A 19410-nucleotide genomic window follows, 5' to 3' on the forward strand; every position below is an offset into this window, starting at 1 on the left:
GCGCTTTTTTATATATTCAGATACAAGTCAGCCCTTGACTGCAGTCTCACCTGTTGATAAGTGATGATGCAGTGTCAGATGGAAGCGGGCTAACCTGGACGGGGTATGCCAGTTTTTATTAAATCCATACACCTTTGGTTTTCTACACGGCATCGTCCCAGAACGCTAAACCACTTGGCGGTATGGCTTTGCAGGTGGAGTGGTAGCTAGCCACGACCGAGGCCACTCACCAGACCACACCTTACAAGAGATCTATGCCCAACTGTGGACGTTTATCGCTTGATAATGTTGAACATGTAGTTCAAATTATTTTAAAGTAAGCAGCTATTATTGAAATTTGATAAACTTAATTGCTCACGGCTTCCCGATGAAGGTACCTACCCACTCGCCTTAGTTACCAAACTTAACTGAGAAGGCTTCTTATTTGATCACGTCGATCCTCGATAGTAATAATTATGTATGATCCCTACATGACCCACTTTAGTGATCATAATATTATACTGAACATTGATTAAAATATGATCAAAAGCTCATGTCGGTCGTCATCATTTTTACTTTATCAAATAACTAGAGGATGCCCGCGACTTCGTCTGCGTGGATTTCGGTTTTTAAAGATTCCATGGGAACTATTTGATTTTTCGGGATAAAAAATTGCCTATGTCAATTGCAAGGACGCAAGCTACCTCGGTTCCTTTCATGCTAATCGGTAAGCGGATGGGTATTTAGGAATCCCATGGGAACTGTTTGATTTTCCGGGATAAAAAGTAGTCTATGTCCACAGTGAAGTGTCAGTATGTGAAGATAGACAGACATACAGACAGACAGACACACTTTCGCATTTATAATATTAGTATGGATATAGATTACTCAGATGAAAGAGTGGGCACATGTTACCAAATAAACTAATTATTATTTGGTCATGAAAACAATTTTTTTTTGCGATGTAAAATCCATAGTATTCAGATTTTTTCCTTTACTTTACTAAGTACCTAATATAAGTTTTGATTCCCCGAATAACAAGACACGACAGACAGATAGACTCTTTCCTTTTTCCTTTTGAGGTACGGATTCCTAAAATCCAAATATAAAAGATAAATATGATAATGATTTGCCAAAACAATTTTGACGGTCGAATGCTTGTGTTTAGAGTTTAGTCATAGTGGCACTCAATTGGAAACTGATTTCCTTTTAATCGACTTCCTTGTTCCCGACGTAATCAGAAGGGTGTTATTTTAAGCTATAGAACCCTGAAAACACTCCTTTTTTTGGGCAGTCGTGTAAAAATCTCAGTACCTATTCCAATATCAAAGACAGTAGGGTGATATTACTTGTATTAGACTGGCTGCATTTCCGCGCTGGACAGCCAGGCTGATCCGTTGCACAAAAAATGAGCCAGCCCTTCTGTCAACCGATGAGGCTACTAACCGCGATACTTACCTTATTTTATAAACCTTTGATACCGTAACTGATGTACCTGATAGGTCTAATAATAAATATTCATGAGGCTTGCCACGTGAACATCTCTGAGGCAGGCTGAGAAATGTTAGGTTCGCTTGGTTAATTCTACGCTCAATCAACTAGCCACAGCGTTGGTATGGAAATCTATACATAATATAATAAAATTGTAGAAAAGTGGTGTCTGTACAATAGAAATATATAAAAAAAAAGTAGCAGGGGTTGTTATTATATCGATGCCGAACCCGAAATTGTAATTAAGTTTTTTTTTTGTCTGTTTGTCTGTTTGTCTGTTTGTCTGTTTGTCTGTGTGTTTGTGTACGCTAATATCAGAAACGGCTTATTCGATTTAGATACGGTTTTCACTAATATATTGTAGTAAGCTTCACTTAACATTTAGTGTTTATTTCATGTCAATCGGTTCATAAATAAAAAAGTTATGTCAATTTAAAGAATCACGGCGCCTGAGCGTCCGTGGCTATATAAAGCGCGGTCACTATTCCACGCGAACGAAGTCGCGGGCACAGCTAGTGTATAATGACTATGCGAGATCCTTTCGTTTGCAAACAGAACAAGAGATTACCTAAAGCAGAAATACCTTTGGGAGAAATCGACGGACTGATATTATATCAAAGTAGGTACGGCAAAGGATCATCAGCCGAGCTGGTGTACGGTGAGCCACTGCGCTTACCTGGCGAATTTTTTGGCCAAAATATCGCAAGCTACACCACTGACATCACCGACTTCTCAGCTCGCTTGAGATCCTTTGCCGAGAAGCTACAACCAGTACCAACTCAGCACCACTCTAAACCTAAAACCTTCGTATTTAAAGAGCTGAGCACCTGCAGCCATGTATTCCTTAGGGAAGACACGCTACATGGTGCCTTGCAGCCAGCTTATACAGGGCCATACGAGGTTTTAAAGAGAGGCGCTAAAACCTTTAGATTAAAAGTTAAGGGCCGAGACGTGACTGTATCAATTGACCGACTTAAACCAGCCTACATATTGTCCGACGATACTCCCTTACCCAAACCACCTAATCCTCCCCAACCTAAACCTCCAGATGTTCCCCAGCAACAAGCTGGAGACAATATCGGATTGCGAACCACGCGTTCCGGTAGAAGAGTACGGTTTCCGGATTATTATCGTCCGTAGACACGGCCTCTGGAGGGGAGTGATGTAGGTTACACACATATTTAAAAATAAATGTTTGAAAAAAGAAAAAGAAAAAATCATCATTCAAAATATATACGTCAAGACTGTTTTGTCATCATTGTTTATTTATGTTGTGAGAAAAAATTAAAACTAAATTTTACGAAGGAACTCGTGTCGTTTAATTACTTTATCACCAACGCACCGAGGATTCCTTTAGGTACCTACGAGTACCTATACCTAGATAGATTGTTGGATCTAAAAACTTTAGACTGCATGAATTTTCATTTTCTTTCTTTAAAGTAGAAAAGAAAATAAATTCCAAGTTTAAATAAGCTGTGTTAGCCAAGTGGTTAAGACGTCTTGAGGGGTCGGGTCTGAACTGGCGATGGGTTGATCATGATGACGGTGAAGTTTAAATCTGAGGGTGTTTTATTTAAAAAAAACGTATAACGTAATTAATTATATTTATTTAAATACATTTAACTATCTTTAAATAGGTACCCAGCTAGTCGCGCGGACAGGAAAACGTAGTTCCTAGTCTCTCTCTTGAGTTTTTAATTTATCACATTTGCATTTAAATTGCATGGTTATGATAATAATAATGAAGCTTCACATAAGAGCGCTTTTCATTTTCTCATAAAGGAAAAAGAATCAATTCGTTATCGGCTGTATATGTCAACGGCTATCTGTGATATTGTATAGAACACCTAGGCATTCTATAGAATACCTAAAACACTCAAGCAATGTATAAAATATTTTTTATTTCGTACTTTGGCTAGGCGACCTATACGAATCCTAAACAGCAATAGGAAAGGAATCCTTTCACCAAAGGTTGCCTGGTCGAGATTGCTCTAAGTATCAAGGCCGCCTTTGCATACAATTTTTTAGTTTATAGTTTCTTGTTTTGTCTTGGTTTTACCTTGTTTTGTCTGCAATAATGTCTTCTATCTATCTACCTTTCGATCTTGATTAAAAAGTTTGGGTCTGCCCTGTCTACTGATGTACTGAACCTAACTACGTGTCCCATTTGTTTTTCATTGGAGTTTCAGCTGAGGCAAACTTATAGTAGAGTTAGTGAAGCACTCTGAATGACAGTTTAGTGCTTTTACGAGTACTTAACACAACAAGTTGCCACAAACTAAACTTAGTAAGTATGTAGACTGAAGTAATTAAAGTTATTCGACGAGAGCGAGATAAACCTAAATCCAAGAGTAACTAAGTTAAATCAAACTCATTTATCCTTGCTATGGTATCCTTCACACAACACAATCACAGCTATCTTCTCGGTGCAATCTTTAGTGGCTGAAGGAGCTCTACAGTGTTTTCGAAGCGTTGTTATCAAAATAACTTAGTTTGTTAGGCTTCATCTCTGTTCGATCCTAAGTAGTTTTAATTGCAGTTGTAAGCAATGGGCATGTATGTATATAATATTATTGCACGAAAAAACACACAGGTTACAAAAAAGAAAACTTAAAATATAGGTACAAAAAGGCGGTCTAAATGCTAAATGGACATGTGATAGATACCTACCAATTAGAGGCTATAAGGCCATGGCTATGTAATAATAGGTGATAACGCATAAGACACCTCTTTTCCCCTCACCCATAAACTGTATAGAAGAACAATATGTGGCAAATATGGGTACTTTCAAGTCAATTGTGAATAGGCATCTTCTAGGCAAGCACGCTCCATCTTAGGCTGCATCATCACTTACCACCAGGTGTGATTGTAGCTAAGCGCTAGTTTATGAATTAAAAAAAACTAGCTGACTTATATTGTCAACTACAGCTCAAACCGCTGAGTTCAGAAATTAGAATAATATGTAGATTGTAGGTGTTCTCTATGAAGTAGAGAATAAAATAAATAAAAAAAACCAATAAAAAGTGATTTTCAGCATGTAAGCAAAGCCTCGGTTGGTCATCATCATCATCATCATTATCAACCGCAGACGTCCACTGCTGGACATAGATCTCTGGTAGAGACCTCCACACGCTACGGTCTAGCGCGCGCCGCCTCAATCCAGCGGCTCCTTGCGACTCGTTTGATGTCGTCTGTCTACAGTGGGGCGTCTTTTAACGCTGCGCTTTCCAAAGCGAGGTTGCCCATTCTAGGACTTCTAGTTTTTTCGAACTGTGTCCTGCCCTTATGGGATAGGTCAGAGTCACTCAGCGGGCGATGAAGAAATGTATGTTTGGAGTTTGTCATCAGAAATTAAGAGATCCGTAGGAGAACCAGAGTAACCTAAACGAATTGCAAAGCTCACGTGGACCGGTTTGTCGGCTAGTAGCACTTACCTAAATATATTTCGTCTACCAGTGAATATCCTCATAATACTGCTAACGTAACAGTAAACTGATGAGAGGAAGTATTATTGTTACAAAATGAATATATCTCAGCAGTTTCAGTTGATTTAAACTGGAGCTGCAATGTTTCCAACCCTATTGGCTATCAAATAATTACTAGACTCGTTAAAAGTTTCAAAGTGGCCCGAGTTAAAGGCGACCACACGTTGCGGTCGTTGTTTCAAGCTGAAATTCAGTAAATGTTGCTAAAAGCAGGAATTCCCGAAATATTGGATACAAATTAGGTAGCTACGTGCTAATAATTTATACCTATCGAATTTATTGTACTTAATGTGAATTTTTCACCCCCGACCCAAAAAGAGGGGTGGTATAAGTTTGACGTGTGTATCTGTCTGTGGCATCGTAGCTCCTAAACTAATGAACCGATTTTAATTTAGTTTTTTTGTTTGAAAAGTGGCTTGATCGAGAGTGTTCTTAGCTATAATCCAAGAAAAGAGGTTCAGCCGTTTGAAAGTTATCAGCTCTTTTCTAGTCGCTGTAACCTTCACTTGTCGGAGGTGTTATAAATTATTGAATTTACACTTGTTGAAAGGAGCGACCGCCAAGTTAAAAAAAAGAATATTAATTAACCATGTTAACCATGACTAATATTCCCCTTTCTCTTCCAACTAAGCATCAAGCTTGTGCTACACTTTTTCTCAACAAATAAAAAATCAACTAGATATGCGACTTAACACTTCCAAGGCTTTTGCTATTTATAAACGGAAGTTACTTCTAAATAAGTTCATCTAAATGTAGTGGTACTTATATGCAAAGTTTAGTTCTTGGCGGTCTTGGTGGGCGAAGCATACAACCCCGCACCGGAAACGCAGTGTTAGAAAAATATTGTATAGACAGTAGACACCCTACGAAAAATATAAAAATTCAAAATCCAAAATGTTTTTATTCAATTAAACTTTTACAAGTGCTTTTGAATCGTCAAAAAAATCTACCACTGGTTCGGAATGCCATTCCTACCGAGAAGAACCAGCAAGAAACTCGGCGGTTGCTCTTTTCAAGTACATATTCAATTTACAATAATATGCCATATATTGAAGAAATGTATATTAAAGAAGTTCTATAAATAAAACAGTAGGTATTTCATATTTTTCACGTATAATATATTGTATTTTTATTACATGAACAAATATCTTTAACAGGGCTCTCTCCGTTACTCGCTTCATACAATCGTAGTTCCAATTTCATTTGAATATTAAGCAACCAAAGTCCATAAAATTTTGCAGACATATTCTAGAAACTAATATCTGTGTCTGTGGTGTTTTAGATTTTTCTAAATATGTAGTTTTAAAATTACAGGGGCTCAAAGATTTGTATGTAATCTTTTAAGACCGCGTAACTTTGAAACCGAAAATTTTAACAGAAATCTGGAAAACCACAGACATAGATATTAGTTTCTAGAATATGTCTGCAAAATTTCATGGACTTTGGTTGCTTAATATTCAAATGAAATTGGAACTACGTTAGTAAGAAGCGAGTGACGGAGAGACCCCTCTTAAGAATTAAGGACATATTATTTAGCTAGGGTACAATAAATAAACGAAAAGGGGAATTCTAACAATACGCTATTTTTATGAGTATGTCGCTCTGATTCGCCATTTATGATTACGCCCGGAAAAGTGGGTAAGTACCTCCGTATTTCCGTCATAGCATTTACAGGAAAAGATTTTTGCTGAACAAAAATAGTAAGTAGTTGGATTAGTCGGATCATGGTCTAAGAAAGGAATGAGTATGTATTCAAGAATTTTGGTAATCTGTACTTATACGCCTTAGATACACATTTTATTCGATTTAATATAACTATCCAAATATTTGATGAGAATGTTTCTAAATAGATTTAGTTAAGCTTGAAACAAACGTGCGACGGAAACTGTACCACATGACATCACAATACCTATAGAATGCATGTGTACGTAAAGGTTGTTTTACGCCGCAGCAACAATATGCGACTTTGCTGCATAGCTACTATAAATAGAAAAGGCGGCAGTCTATTTTATGCCAAGATAAGATTGTAAAATCAAAACATTTTAGGGTATGACAGTCCACCGAAGAAATCCATACTTCCATACTAATATTATAAATGCGAAAGTGTGTCTGTCTGTCTGCTACCTTTTCACGGCGCAATAGTTTAACCGATTCTGACGAAATTTAGTACGGAGTTAGCTTATATCCCGGGGACGGACATAGGCAACTTTTTATCTCGGAAAATCAAGCAGTTCCCACGGGATTTTTGAAAACTTAATTCCACGCGGACGAAGTCGCGGGCATCCTCTTATCTATATTTTTAAATTTTTTACCCGACTACGGCAAAGCCGAAAGGAAGGGTTATGATTTTTATTACCATAATTTTTTAGCATGCAGTTCTGTGGCATGCTCCAAGAGGACACTGTGTAGCTGTGGCATAAAACGTTCTTAAGTTTGTACGATTTGTGATACGACCAACACTATGAAGTAGGTACGTTAAGTTACAGCGCGCAACTGTATCTAGGCCCTTTAACGCATTTGCTACAACTCTAAGTATAATTTTATTTAGATCTTATAGAGCATGCTTTGAATTTATTTAGACTTACTCTGGCCAAGTCACTTTGGACGCGTCGCGTCGCCCTCGCGTCGCGTTGCTTGTACGCGCTCTATTTGTTTCAGCCTTTCACAACAAACAATAGAAACGTCGTAGGACGTAAGTCAATAAGCTGTACAATATACAAGTTCAAGTATTTTACAAACTTCTTCAACTTGTACAGGGGCTATATACTCGTATATAGGGAAGTGCTTTGTATCACATTAATAATGTAATAAGTCTCCTTTTACGTAAGCGCGATAGCTTAAGTACTAAACAAGATAAAATGTTGTCTCGCTAGAATATATTATTGCCAGGTCTTGTTGCTGTTTTTATTATTAACTAGCTGACGCCCGCGGCTTCGTCCTCGTGGAATTAGGTTTTTCGAAATCCCGTGGGAACTCTTTGATTTTCCGGGATAAAAAGTAGCCTATGTGCTAATCCAGGATATTATCAATCTCCATTCTGAATTTCAGCCAAATCCGTCCAGTGGTTTTTGCGTGAAGGAGTAACAAACACACACACACACACAAACAATCTTTCGCCTTTATAATATTAGTGTGAAGATTCAAGATTCAAGATTTTTTATTTGCATACGATCCTAAAGCGACTGGTTGACTTCCATCGGAATTGGTATCTGATTTTTCGGCTACTTCCAACTGTACGCACCTATATTGCTGGCTCACTACTGAACACGGATCTCCTCTCGGAAAGAGAAGGGTTTGGCTATAGTCTGCCAAGCTGGCCAAGTGCCGATAGTCAGACTTCACAGACGTTTGAGATCATTATGGAGAACATTCAGGCATGCAGGTTTCTTCACTATGTTTGCCTTCACCGTTAAAACAAGTGATACTTTTTGTGATAGAGTGAAGGTTGCCTGGTGGAGATTGCTCTGAGCGATAAGGCCGCCTTTGCATACACATGTTTTGATTTTTTTTCTGTTTCTTCCTTTTGTGATGATAATTTCATGTTTTGTGTGCAATAAAGTTTTTAACTATCTATCTATCTACTTAATTACTTACCTACTTAAAATGTCCGAAAAGTTAGAGGTGCGTCCCCGGGATCGAACCCCGGACCCCCGAATGCCGATATTTTAACCACTATTCTATCACCGCCTTTTCTGAAATTTGTGCTATGATTTAATTTTTTGCCGCCAAACACGACCTTAAACCAAGTTTTTATTGGTGAAGACGGAGCTTCATACGAAAACTTTTATGTTCATTTTGAGGAACACTCTATCTAGGGACTTATGAAAAATATTCCAAAGTTTTGCTTAAGTAGCTGAAGTGTGAAACTTCAACAATAAACTAAGCTTTATACATTATTCTTTAGTGACGTCAAACTTTTCAGAGCAAAGCTTCGCTTCCTTCCGTTAACAGTTAGCACTCGAAATCCACAATGTATGCCTATTACCTACCTACTTAGCTTTATACAGTAGTTCACTGACCTCTACTAATATACTTACGCTGGATTTGCGATTGCTGGCCTGTTTTTGAAACAAGATGCTTCAAATTTTGGAGCTGATAGCAGCTGTGAGCGTCATCATGTGAGCGCACTCGGAACACAAAATATGCTTCATCACCAACATTTATATGTTAGTGATGACTGATGAGGCATTTGTTATTAGTATCAAAGCGTAGGCCATTTGAAACTAAGTGTAAAAGTTTAATTCCCCGTACGTTCGGTAGAACGGCTTCGAATCGGCTCAAAAAATAATAGTCATTTTGTATGGCACACGCCCTCTTCCAGCGTACCTACTTGTCTAAGTTCATTTCAACGCGATAGGTATTCTTTAGTAACATCAAACTTTACCAAATTCCGCTTTCGTCAAACTTCGCGAACAATTTTAATATAGAAGATGTCACATTCTACTAGCCAAAGGTATGTGTGTATGTTGGGTTATTTCACCAAACCAACTCTACCAACCTATCGTGTGCATCTAGGAAGTTAGTAACGTCCAAACTCTGACTAATTGATATCAAGAAATCTCTCGCTCTCTGAATCCGTTTTTAGGGTTCCGTACCTCAAAAGGAAAAACGGAACCCCGGATCACTTTGTTGTCTGTCTGTCTGTCTGTCCGTCGTGACTGTCAAGAAAACCTATAGGGTACTTCCCGTTGACTTAGAATCATGTTTGGTAGGAAATAGCCAGGAAGGATTTCCCTTTCACATTAATCATCTTCCTCGCGTGTAGTTTACACTGACTTAACTAAAGTATCATAATTCGAAATATAATACTATGGTCGAGCTCAGAAATCAGTGTACGAAGAATAATGGCCACTATAGCTTCTAGTTACAAGGAACCTGTAACTGAAACCATTATAATATTTATGCAGAAATAAAGTCTGATAAAGCGGCAATAGCCTCGTCGTAAAATGAATAGGTTCATCTTCTCAACAGTTCAGTCTTGGCCGAGTGACTTGGCTATGAAATCTATTTCCTTGCGACTCGGGCGATCCCACTCCAGCGATTTCTGTTGGTGGGAACTGGCAATACGTGTACACAAAGTGAATATTGACGGCCTTCCTGCCGCACTGATGAGCAATGTTGTCTTATAAGTGGAAAGTCCCAGGTTCGATTCCCGGCAGTTTATTATTTCTAAATTGTCTCTGGTCTGATCTGGTGGGAGACTTCTTCCGTGGCTAGTTACCACTTACCACCCTACTGGCAAAGCCGTAGACCGTCAGGGGATTAATGAAACTGCCATTCCCTTTCTAAGTTAGCCCACTTCTATCTTAGATCGCATCATCACTTACCACCAGATGCAATCGCAGTCAAGGTCCAACTTGTATCGGAAAAAGAAGGATAGATGTATGCCTGATTATCTGTTTCAGGTTATCAGAAATAGTGGCCCCGGTATTAGGTTAGTAATTTGTTTGTGGACAGTAACGATCACAACAAGGTCTCAAGTTACAAGGAACGAAAATGTCAAGTAACGCCGCCGCCGCGCCAGGGGAGCAAAAATCACGCCCACACGGGACGCTCAAGTGGAAATATCGCCTTCCATTATATCATATACTGTATTATTCCTTAATTAATATGACGGATATACATATATGGAATGTTTTGGCATTGAGCCATATCTATCCTCTACCACGAGGGGCAAGCCCCGTACATCTGCTGATCTAGCGCCATAGAATATTTAGTACTTTCCAACTACAGAATTGTCACTCCACAATATTCAGCTACCTAAAAATTTAATGAAGTTTACCTTTCTATCGCGTAAACACTGATCTCTCTCTCTCTCTCTCTCTCTCTCTCTCTCTCTCTCTCTCTCTCACACACACTCATAAAAGATAGGCAGAAATCAAGGTGGATTTTCGAGTAAAGCGTCTGTCGCGTAAGTTAGTGACGCCGCGACAGAGCGTCAAGTAGCACAAAATTTGACAGTACCAATGTGATGGTCTGATCTGATTCTGAGTGGCTTAAATTCTATCAAAATCAGTAAAATACATAATTTTGCAAAGAATTGAAGCCCCCCAGGCCCCCAGGCCCCTCCTGCGCAGTAATTTTAGACCTAAGTTTGGAAATAGTAAGCATTTTAAAGTCAAAACCTACCTATAAGACATTATAGATCATTATTACTTTATACTACCGTAAGAATTGTAGAAGATAGTTCATAGATAGAGTAAAAATAAGTAAAAGTAAGACCAGCACCGCCAATTTACAGATTGACAAAAAGTAACACTAAGGCCATTTTGTTAGAGTCTCTAGTAACATCACAACTCTCTGGCGTACGTCTATAATATTTTTCCGCACATAGGTACAATAGTTTTTGCCGAAAAATATTCTAAGAATAGTCATAGGTACTACGGTATTTTTGGTAAAATATTTTCTTAAGACATCTTGAATATCTTATTTGATCAAATATTTTGTAGCTATTTCATGTAGAAGATTATTTTACCTTATTATTCTCCAAGGCATTCCTTATTTAGATCCTTGTAAATAGCGCACTCCTCATAGCCCAATATTGCTTCCATTAATTTGCATTCCTGTACATATTAAATGCAAATGAGCTTATATTTATAGGCAGGACAATATAGGATTAAAGGAGCTGACGAACCAAACGGTGTAATTACACTTGTGATCAAAACACTTTTTCTTCTTTAATCCGGACATTATTTGTCGAAAAGACCATACATTTTTTTTTACAAAGAACAATGTAGCTAAGTAGCTTACATATCGACAAAGTACAAATAGGGTTGTTTATTAGGTAATTTCAGCCGTTTAGACAACCATGAACCATACCTAAGCGTTAGGTTTCGTTTAGCAATAATCCCCATTGTAGATAGGTGGTGGAAATTATTGTAGTCATTCCACATGCGAGATCAAAACTTGCATTAATGAATCATGAGAGACTATTTTTGTATTCGAATTGAGTAAGTACAAAATCTTTCCAGAAAGTTTATAATTTTTTTAGCTTTTGTAATTTATAACTTTATCTATTATAGAGTTCTTTAAGGTATAGCGACACTACTGTTGCCTGTTGAATAGAAGCAAGCATTACTTTGCAGAAGTCCATGTGATACACAGGAAATAACAAGCTTTGCCTGTTTGTTACAACTTGCTGCATATGCACTATTCACCACCCGTCCTCTCAGTACTAATCATGCAAGAAAAGCAAGCATGCAAAGCAATATGGACCATCACCACACCCACACAAATCTAAAAAATGTCTGAAATTAAAATTTTAATAATAATAATTAATCAGACGGGTTAAGTTAATTTATTTATGTAAAATATTTATTTAATAGGTACTTACTACTTACATATACCTACTTAATATCACTGCTACATACAAACATCATAATATTTTTTTATTCCTAGTAGACCGTAAGGGCCTAAGAATTTAACGATTTCTTCTGTATTCGCTCTTTCTTTTGCGAATTCTCAGACTAAGACTTTCTTTTGAATACTTTCTCGTAAAAGATCTTATTTTGATGAAAATATCCCATGGCTCCTTTGATACAGAACCAATATTACGAGTTTATAAGACTTTTAATGTGAATAGGCGTATCTGCCTAAGGCTGCAGTTACACGACACTTTCATGCAGTCGCCGTGTTAACTGCTCGTTTGGATCGCTGAACAATACAGTTTGATTATTATTAACTTTATTTATTAGGACGTAACACCTTTTTACCTTTTGAGGTACTGAACCCTAACAAGGAACCTAAAGAATAATTCGCTATAATCCGACAAATAGACAAACTTATTTCACTCCGATATCGGAGCATTCTCATGAGTAAATGTAGGCCTTAACAGCTGTGCTTCAAAAAATTTGTGTAGCGTTGTGTGTTGGTGATGTGCATTGCTTGCTTTTCCTGCTTCTGTCGTAGTGGAAGGGCAGGTAGTAACGATATGTATATCGTATGCTGTACGTAGTATTATAGATACTATATCGAGTCAAGCTTTGAGTTCCTTTTATAAATTGTACCTACATCAGGGACTTTCGCAAACTAACGCCTGCTTCTTTCTATTAAACATTCAAATTCCTAGGAACAGTCTAACCGCACAACCGTGATTTTTTAATAAATAAAGCTTATTTGTTTATTACAGCGCGGTCCGCAGACACCCTCGCGTGCAAACGTCTGTGCAAACGTGTGAAGAAATTCGTGTCAAATATACGCGCCCTAATTATAAAAACTCAAATGCTTTATGTATCTGTACAGGATGCTTCTTTCATAGAACAATACAATGATCGGGGAAATTCTGAGAGATTTACTCACTTAGATGCTAATCTTTAAAGTTCGCTTTAACTTTTAAGTATTTTTTTAATATAAAGTAAAAAGGGATATTACTAAATAACTTTTAATTAACACTTTAAGTATTTGCTAAAATTAATTGGAATCGGCCGACTTGAAACGTTTTCTGTCGATTCTAGTTTGCGTTTCACCACGAATAACTTTCAAAGAAATATCTAGGGCGCTAGAATTCTAGGAATACCGAGTGCGCCTTTTAATAATAGCTCAGGGAATTAAATATGCCTAATGTATTCACTATCTGCTTGAAAAATAATTAAAATTGCAGATAGTGGGCATTTGGTCATTTATTTATTTCATGCATTCCAATATTCATTCAACAATTAGGTACTACAATTATAGGTAGGTATAATTTTATTATTATTGTATAATATCAATTTTAGCAGGGGGACGGCGCTGTCTGCCTGCTAAAATCAAGGTCTCAGTTGCTTCGACGTTAACAGATAGACGCCCACAGCTGGACATAATATTACCACATACTCTTAGGGCTGCTTGCCTGCATAATCACAATGGGAACTTTAAAAGTACATCTCATGTACATGTTTTTTTTTTGTGGGCGGCTTCGGCTGTGGCTAGTTACCACTCTACCGGCAAAGCCGTGCCGCCGAGCGATTTGGATCATCACTTACCACCAGGTGAGATTGAAGTCAAGGTCTATCTAGTAGGTATCTGAATAAAAAATAAAAAAATATGGGCAAATCTAAACTAAATGATGTACCAACCACGAGCTACAAGCTGTTAAATAATGCTGGGTAATAAATCTTTTCCGACGCTTGAAAATGACGTGCTACTTACATAAACAAGCTCTTTACATTAGCATGAAAATAAACACATGATGCAAGCTCGAGAATGGTTAGACATTTTATACAATGGTCCAACTTGATTTATCCTATTTCTTTTGCTTTTGCTATTGATTTTGTTAGTGTCTTTTGTAATAACGATTCAAATAAAATAAATCCAGAATAAAAAAAGGTATACAACTTAGGCAAGACTTAGTAGATCGTCATTTCATTTTATTTTCACGTCATCACACTAATATTATAAAGGCGAAAGTTTGTATGTGTGTGTGTGTATGTTTGCTACTCCTTCACGCAAAAACTACTAGACGGATTTGGCTGAAATTGAGAATGGAGATAGATAATATCCTGGATTAGCACATAGGCTACTTTTTATCCCGGAAAATCAAAGAGTTCCCGCGGGATTTCAAAAAACCTAAATCCACGCGGGCGAAGTCGCGGGCATCCGCTAGTTTAAATTAAAATCGTTACAGAAATAAAAGTCTTATGTTAGTTGTATAGAAGGCACTATTACTACCGGTAGGAATGGTCCACTGGCTATCTTTAATCATCATCATCTCATCCCAGCCCTCACCTTCTTAGACTAAGAAAGGCTTAGGCCATGTCTAAGTACTTAGTGTGAATTGGCAGACTTTACACTCCTTTGTAAACATAATGGAGACCTCTCAGGCATCTACTCGTATAAACTGCTTACAACCTCATACAAATTAATCAAGTTAAATGTCGACATTAAGTTTAAAAAATGCTGTTGTGGTAACATACAAAAGGACTTATTTTAGCCTGGAAGCTTTAGCTTGCTATAGATTCAGATGTCTCAATATAACAAGTCACAACGCTGTGTCAGAAAAACCATGTTGTTCGTGTCACTTTTTATTATTTTTATTACAAATAGCTTTTACAAAAGGTGAAAGTTATTGTATTTTATATGTCCATGTTAAAAATTCTATAGGTATTGTTTTTTATTTGGGAGGCGACGTTTGTTTTGGTTGGGATAATATTGTTATCCAGCGTTTGAAACAACAGAACATCTGCAATCCAATGTTTCCTTTCAAAACATTTTGTTTGTTTATTTATATAAATTACGTGGGAGTCGTGCAATGAATTTTGATATTTTCGTTATTTATTCGTGTGAATAAAATATTAAGCTGTTGTCCACTAGAGACGGGTCGGGCTGCAATCGTGCGGAGCATTTTTAGCCCCCGACTCAGAAAGAGGGGTGTTATAAGTGTGACGTGTGTATCTGTGTATCTGTCTGTGGCATCGTAGCTCCTAAACGAATGAACCGATTTTATTTTAGTTTTTTTTTTGTTTGAAAGGTGGCTTGATCCAGAGTGTTCTTAGCTATAATTGAAGAAAATCTGTTCAGCCTTTTGAAAGTTATCAGCTCTGTTCTAGTTTTCTTATAGAGGTTTTTGTATATCCATCTAACCATCTCGCCGCCGCAACCGGGCCGATGTAAATAAAGTTTATATTAAGTTGTTACTTCTACGAAAAATGCCGCAGCTCGGCACTCTACTGATGTGCGTTGCGCCTAAGTCGTTTCGTTAATCACACTGGATTCACTAATATGTTCATAAAATATTAGTTTTAGCTACTTCGCGAAGTTTTCTAACTCTGAAGCACTTCTCGTCACTAGGATCTAATTTAACATTGATAGAAACTTGAAGCCAATAAAACTTGTACCTCAGCTCTGTCCTCTAAGTGCAATTAGTGTTGTTAGTAGTTTCGGCAATTTACGCTACACTTGATTAATTTTATTAACAGCTTGTAGACACGGGAAGTTTTTAACATTCTGCAAACATTGGGGAGCACTATTGAGGCATTAATTCCTCGATGGGGAGCACTTATCGTCACATATAATTAACTAAGAATCATACTTAACTAGGTATACTTCTTGTTGAGAAGACAAAACCAAGTTTGCTGTGATAGATAAATAAGTAAATCTGATTCATACTTTGTTACTTACATGGAAGTTTATTGTACTTTTCTATCCCGTAATGATCAAAGGCAGCAGTGGTTCAAATGGTAGGGTAACTTCCCTTAAAGACACGCAAGGGCTTGCTATGGGTGGCGATAAATTACGGCAGGAACACACGGCACGGCCACGGTAATAATACATAATATTACCGTGGCACGGCCCAGTGAACGCGCGCGTACGTGTGTACGGGAATTGTAACTACTAACTGGGTATGCAGCACGCAGCGCGTGATGGTGTATGTAGCAGTAGCGCGCAGTTCGCACAGTTCTGCAACTTACTTAATTGTTTTTGACGACTTCTTTAACGTTTACCCCAAATCTTTTCAGGCATTTAAAAGTTATGGTGGAGCAAAAACTCACATAAATACCCTCAAAATATTATATTCCTTTTTCTGAGATATCGTCTAAAAACCCCGTTGCCATCACAGGTGCTGTTTGTTACAGCATTAAAATTATTATATCCATTAGTGTTAGGTATCAATAAAATTAAAAGACGTCTCGCAACTTACAGTCGACGTGTTGACAATTATTAATCGTATTTGCTGTTTACTTAGTACTATTACAGTGCGAATGTTTCTCACACTCGACAAACACTCAGAACACTTACAGTCACTAATAAGTAATTAAACACTTGAGTTACTAAACAGTTTCGATACAAAGGAGAGAAAATACTCACTCATCGATCCAGCTTTATTTTCAGTCTGTAATATTGATATTTGATAATTGGCTCGCACGCTTATTTAACTTTAATAAATACAACATCAATTAATTATCATCATTGCTATTAAAAACTATTTGTCTTAAAGCTCGCAAAGTTTTCGAGATTTTATCTGGTCAATTCCATGCAATAGCAATAACCATGAATAAATGTGGGATTTATTTTTGTTATGTTTGATAATATAGATATTATAATATTCAGTCTCAGTGTCTAGCAGGGTGATATGATTACTATCAATCATAAAAATGCCATATAAACGAAAATACAATGGTCCATCGTCTGTGTTGGTGTTAGCTCGCGGTCGTGCTCTGCCTTTTTGGAGTGTTTTTGTTTGTTAAAACTGACTGGAAAGCGCTCTAAGGGGGTGCCGTGCGTATTTCGGCGAGCGCCGGCACAGACGGGGTCCATACTTGTATAGTTTAACTAACTTGTTACAAATAACTACAAACTTGACATTGGCTAATCTTTGTAAAGCCAGACGAGAGAGGAAAAAAAATACTATTGACTTAAAATAGTTTAAAAATTTATAATGATAGGTAATGACTACACACTTCCATTAATTTTCGATTTATTTTTTCGAACAGATTTTTTAGAATTGACTCTTTCAGTAAAACAAAACATTGCTTTCGCTTGCCATCTTAAGCCGGCCTAGCTGGCTTCTTTAATTATTTCGTCGTGTCCCTTCAAATCCTTATCTTATGGTTACTTATGGTTACTTAAGTGGTTTTGTCGGTCACTTCTGGTTAACGATTCGTGACTTGTATTAGATCGTTACGCATCTATCTATTCTTTTGTTTCGAGAATAGTTTGATACGGAAGGCAGTCGCGTCATTAATCTTCGCCCATATACCTACCTTCTTAAATCTATACGTTATTGGTAGAACATCTTGGATAGAAAATATACTAAATTACTTAATATTCAATCTATTGAGATGCAATCTAAGAGACAAGAGGACTTCTTGATTATAAGTATAGGTTAGGTAGGGTAAAAAAACTAAAAATTTAAACTATATTTATGAGCTACGCAAATGAAAATAGTCTATTATAGAAATATGAAATAATCTCACAGTCCTTTGATGATAAACGAAATGGAATATTTTTTGACTCGTTTATTTGCTTTGATGTAGACAACTTGGCGTGTGGCCAGAGCAATCGTATTGCGTTTGTTTTTATAGTTTTTATAGATTGCCATTTTGGTATTATCAAGAAACATTCGATGGTATGCCATAAAATAATAAATAATGAATCAGGGAGACACCATTTAACAGGGCTCTCTCCGACACTCGCTTCATACAATCGAAGTTCCAATTTCATTTGAATATAAAGCAACCAAAGTCCATGAAATTTTGCAGACATATTCTAGAAACTAATATCTGTGTCTGTGGTGTTTTAGATTTTCTAAAAATATGTAGTTTTAAAATTACAGGGGCTCAAAGATTTATATGTAAATTTTTAAGACCGCGTAACTTTGAAACCGAATATTTTAACAGAAATCTGGAAAACCACAGACAGATATTAGTTTCTAGAATATGTCTGCAAAATTTCATGGACTTTGGTTGCTTAATATTCAAATGAAATTGGAACTACGTTTTTATGAAGCGAGTGACGGAGATACCCCTCTTACTGCGGTCCTAATACCTACCCATTTAGATATTGGTCCTAAGGACCGATGTCCTACTTAATAGGTATTTTTAGAGCTAACAGGTATTATTTTCAAAGGTACATGATTTCATCTGAAAATGCATATTAATTCATTTGATTGGGTTGGTTATTAAGAAACTCGGACCCAAGTCGGTAACTGCTAAGTTAATCCATACTAATATTATAAATGCGAAAGTATATCTGTCTGTCTGTCTGCTACCTTTTCACGGCCCAACAGTTTAACCGATTCTAACGATAGCTTATATCCCGGGACGAACAAAGGCTACTTTTTATCCCGGAAAATCAAACAGTTCCCACGGGATCTTTAAAACCTAAATCCACGCGGACGAAGTCGCGGGCATCCTCTAGTTTTACATATTATTACTCGTAATTTGGATAAAATCAAATGTTAGCTTAGGAGTTCAAATCGTAGCTTCTCTAGCAGAGCAGAAGGATTTGGGTGACCATCGATCGTCCATAGCACTATTATTTTAAGAAAGGAGATTATGTGATGAGGAATATGATGCAAAGCTAGAAGCGATTTTTATTTTAATATGTCAAAAAAAAAAGATTTGGTCTATTTGACCGTTTTAATACTATTACATACAATACAAGATTATGCTAGGTTTATGTTGTGTTGTGAGCAAAGGACTTTTAATATCTTTGACCATATACGATCGTATTTGTGGTTTAACATTAAAATATAGTGGTATTTATAGATCATTAATATAGAGCTGTGAATTTGAATTAACTATAAAATAAAATAATATGCTACCTACTGTACCTATTTGGTTTATACTTTGTTAATCCTATTAAAATCACATAGTAATACAATTTGAATATAAAATACCCAACAGAAATTCCACAGTTTTACCAAATCTGATTACTGAATCAAATTATACCTATTGGGTATATCAAATTATTTCAAGTTAATTGCGTGTTAATTTCACATAATTTTAGTTATAATGTCATGTCACTTAGGATGTTCGAA

The 19410-nt window shown here is 36.9% G+C and overlaps 2 protein-coding genes across 3 annotated transcripts in view; both read left to right on the forward strand.

The window, feature by feature from the left end:
• Positions 1 to 19410, forward strand: part of LOC123875697 (G-protein coupled receptor dmsr-1-like) — a 57724-nt gene that overhangs the window by 6346 nt on the left and 31968 nt on the right. The gene's annotated exons all lie outside the window — the stretch shown is intronic.
• On the forward strand, positions 1993 to 2610 carry LOC123875848. Its single transcript, XM_045921897.1, has one exon. It carries the CDS (start codon positions 1993 to 1995, stop codon positions 2608 to 2610), a length of 618 nt encoding a protein of 205 aa, XP_045777853.1.

Source organism: Maniola jurtina, chromosome 20 (genome assembly GCF_905333055.1).
Source record: "Maniola jurtina chromosome 20, ilManJurt1.1, whole genome shotgun sequence".
In the NCBI taxonomy this organism is placed as follows: Eukaryota; Metazoa; Arthropoda; class Insecta; order Lepidoptera; family Nymphalidae; genus Maniola; species Maniola jurtina.

Bases quoted from the DNA above. Each gene is read 5' to 3' on its own strand.
- LOC123875848 (XM_045921897.1), top strand. From the start codon at position 1,993: ATGACTATGCGAGATCCTTTCGTTTGCAAACAGAACAAGAGATTACCT.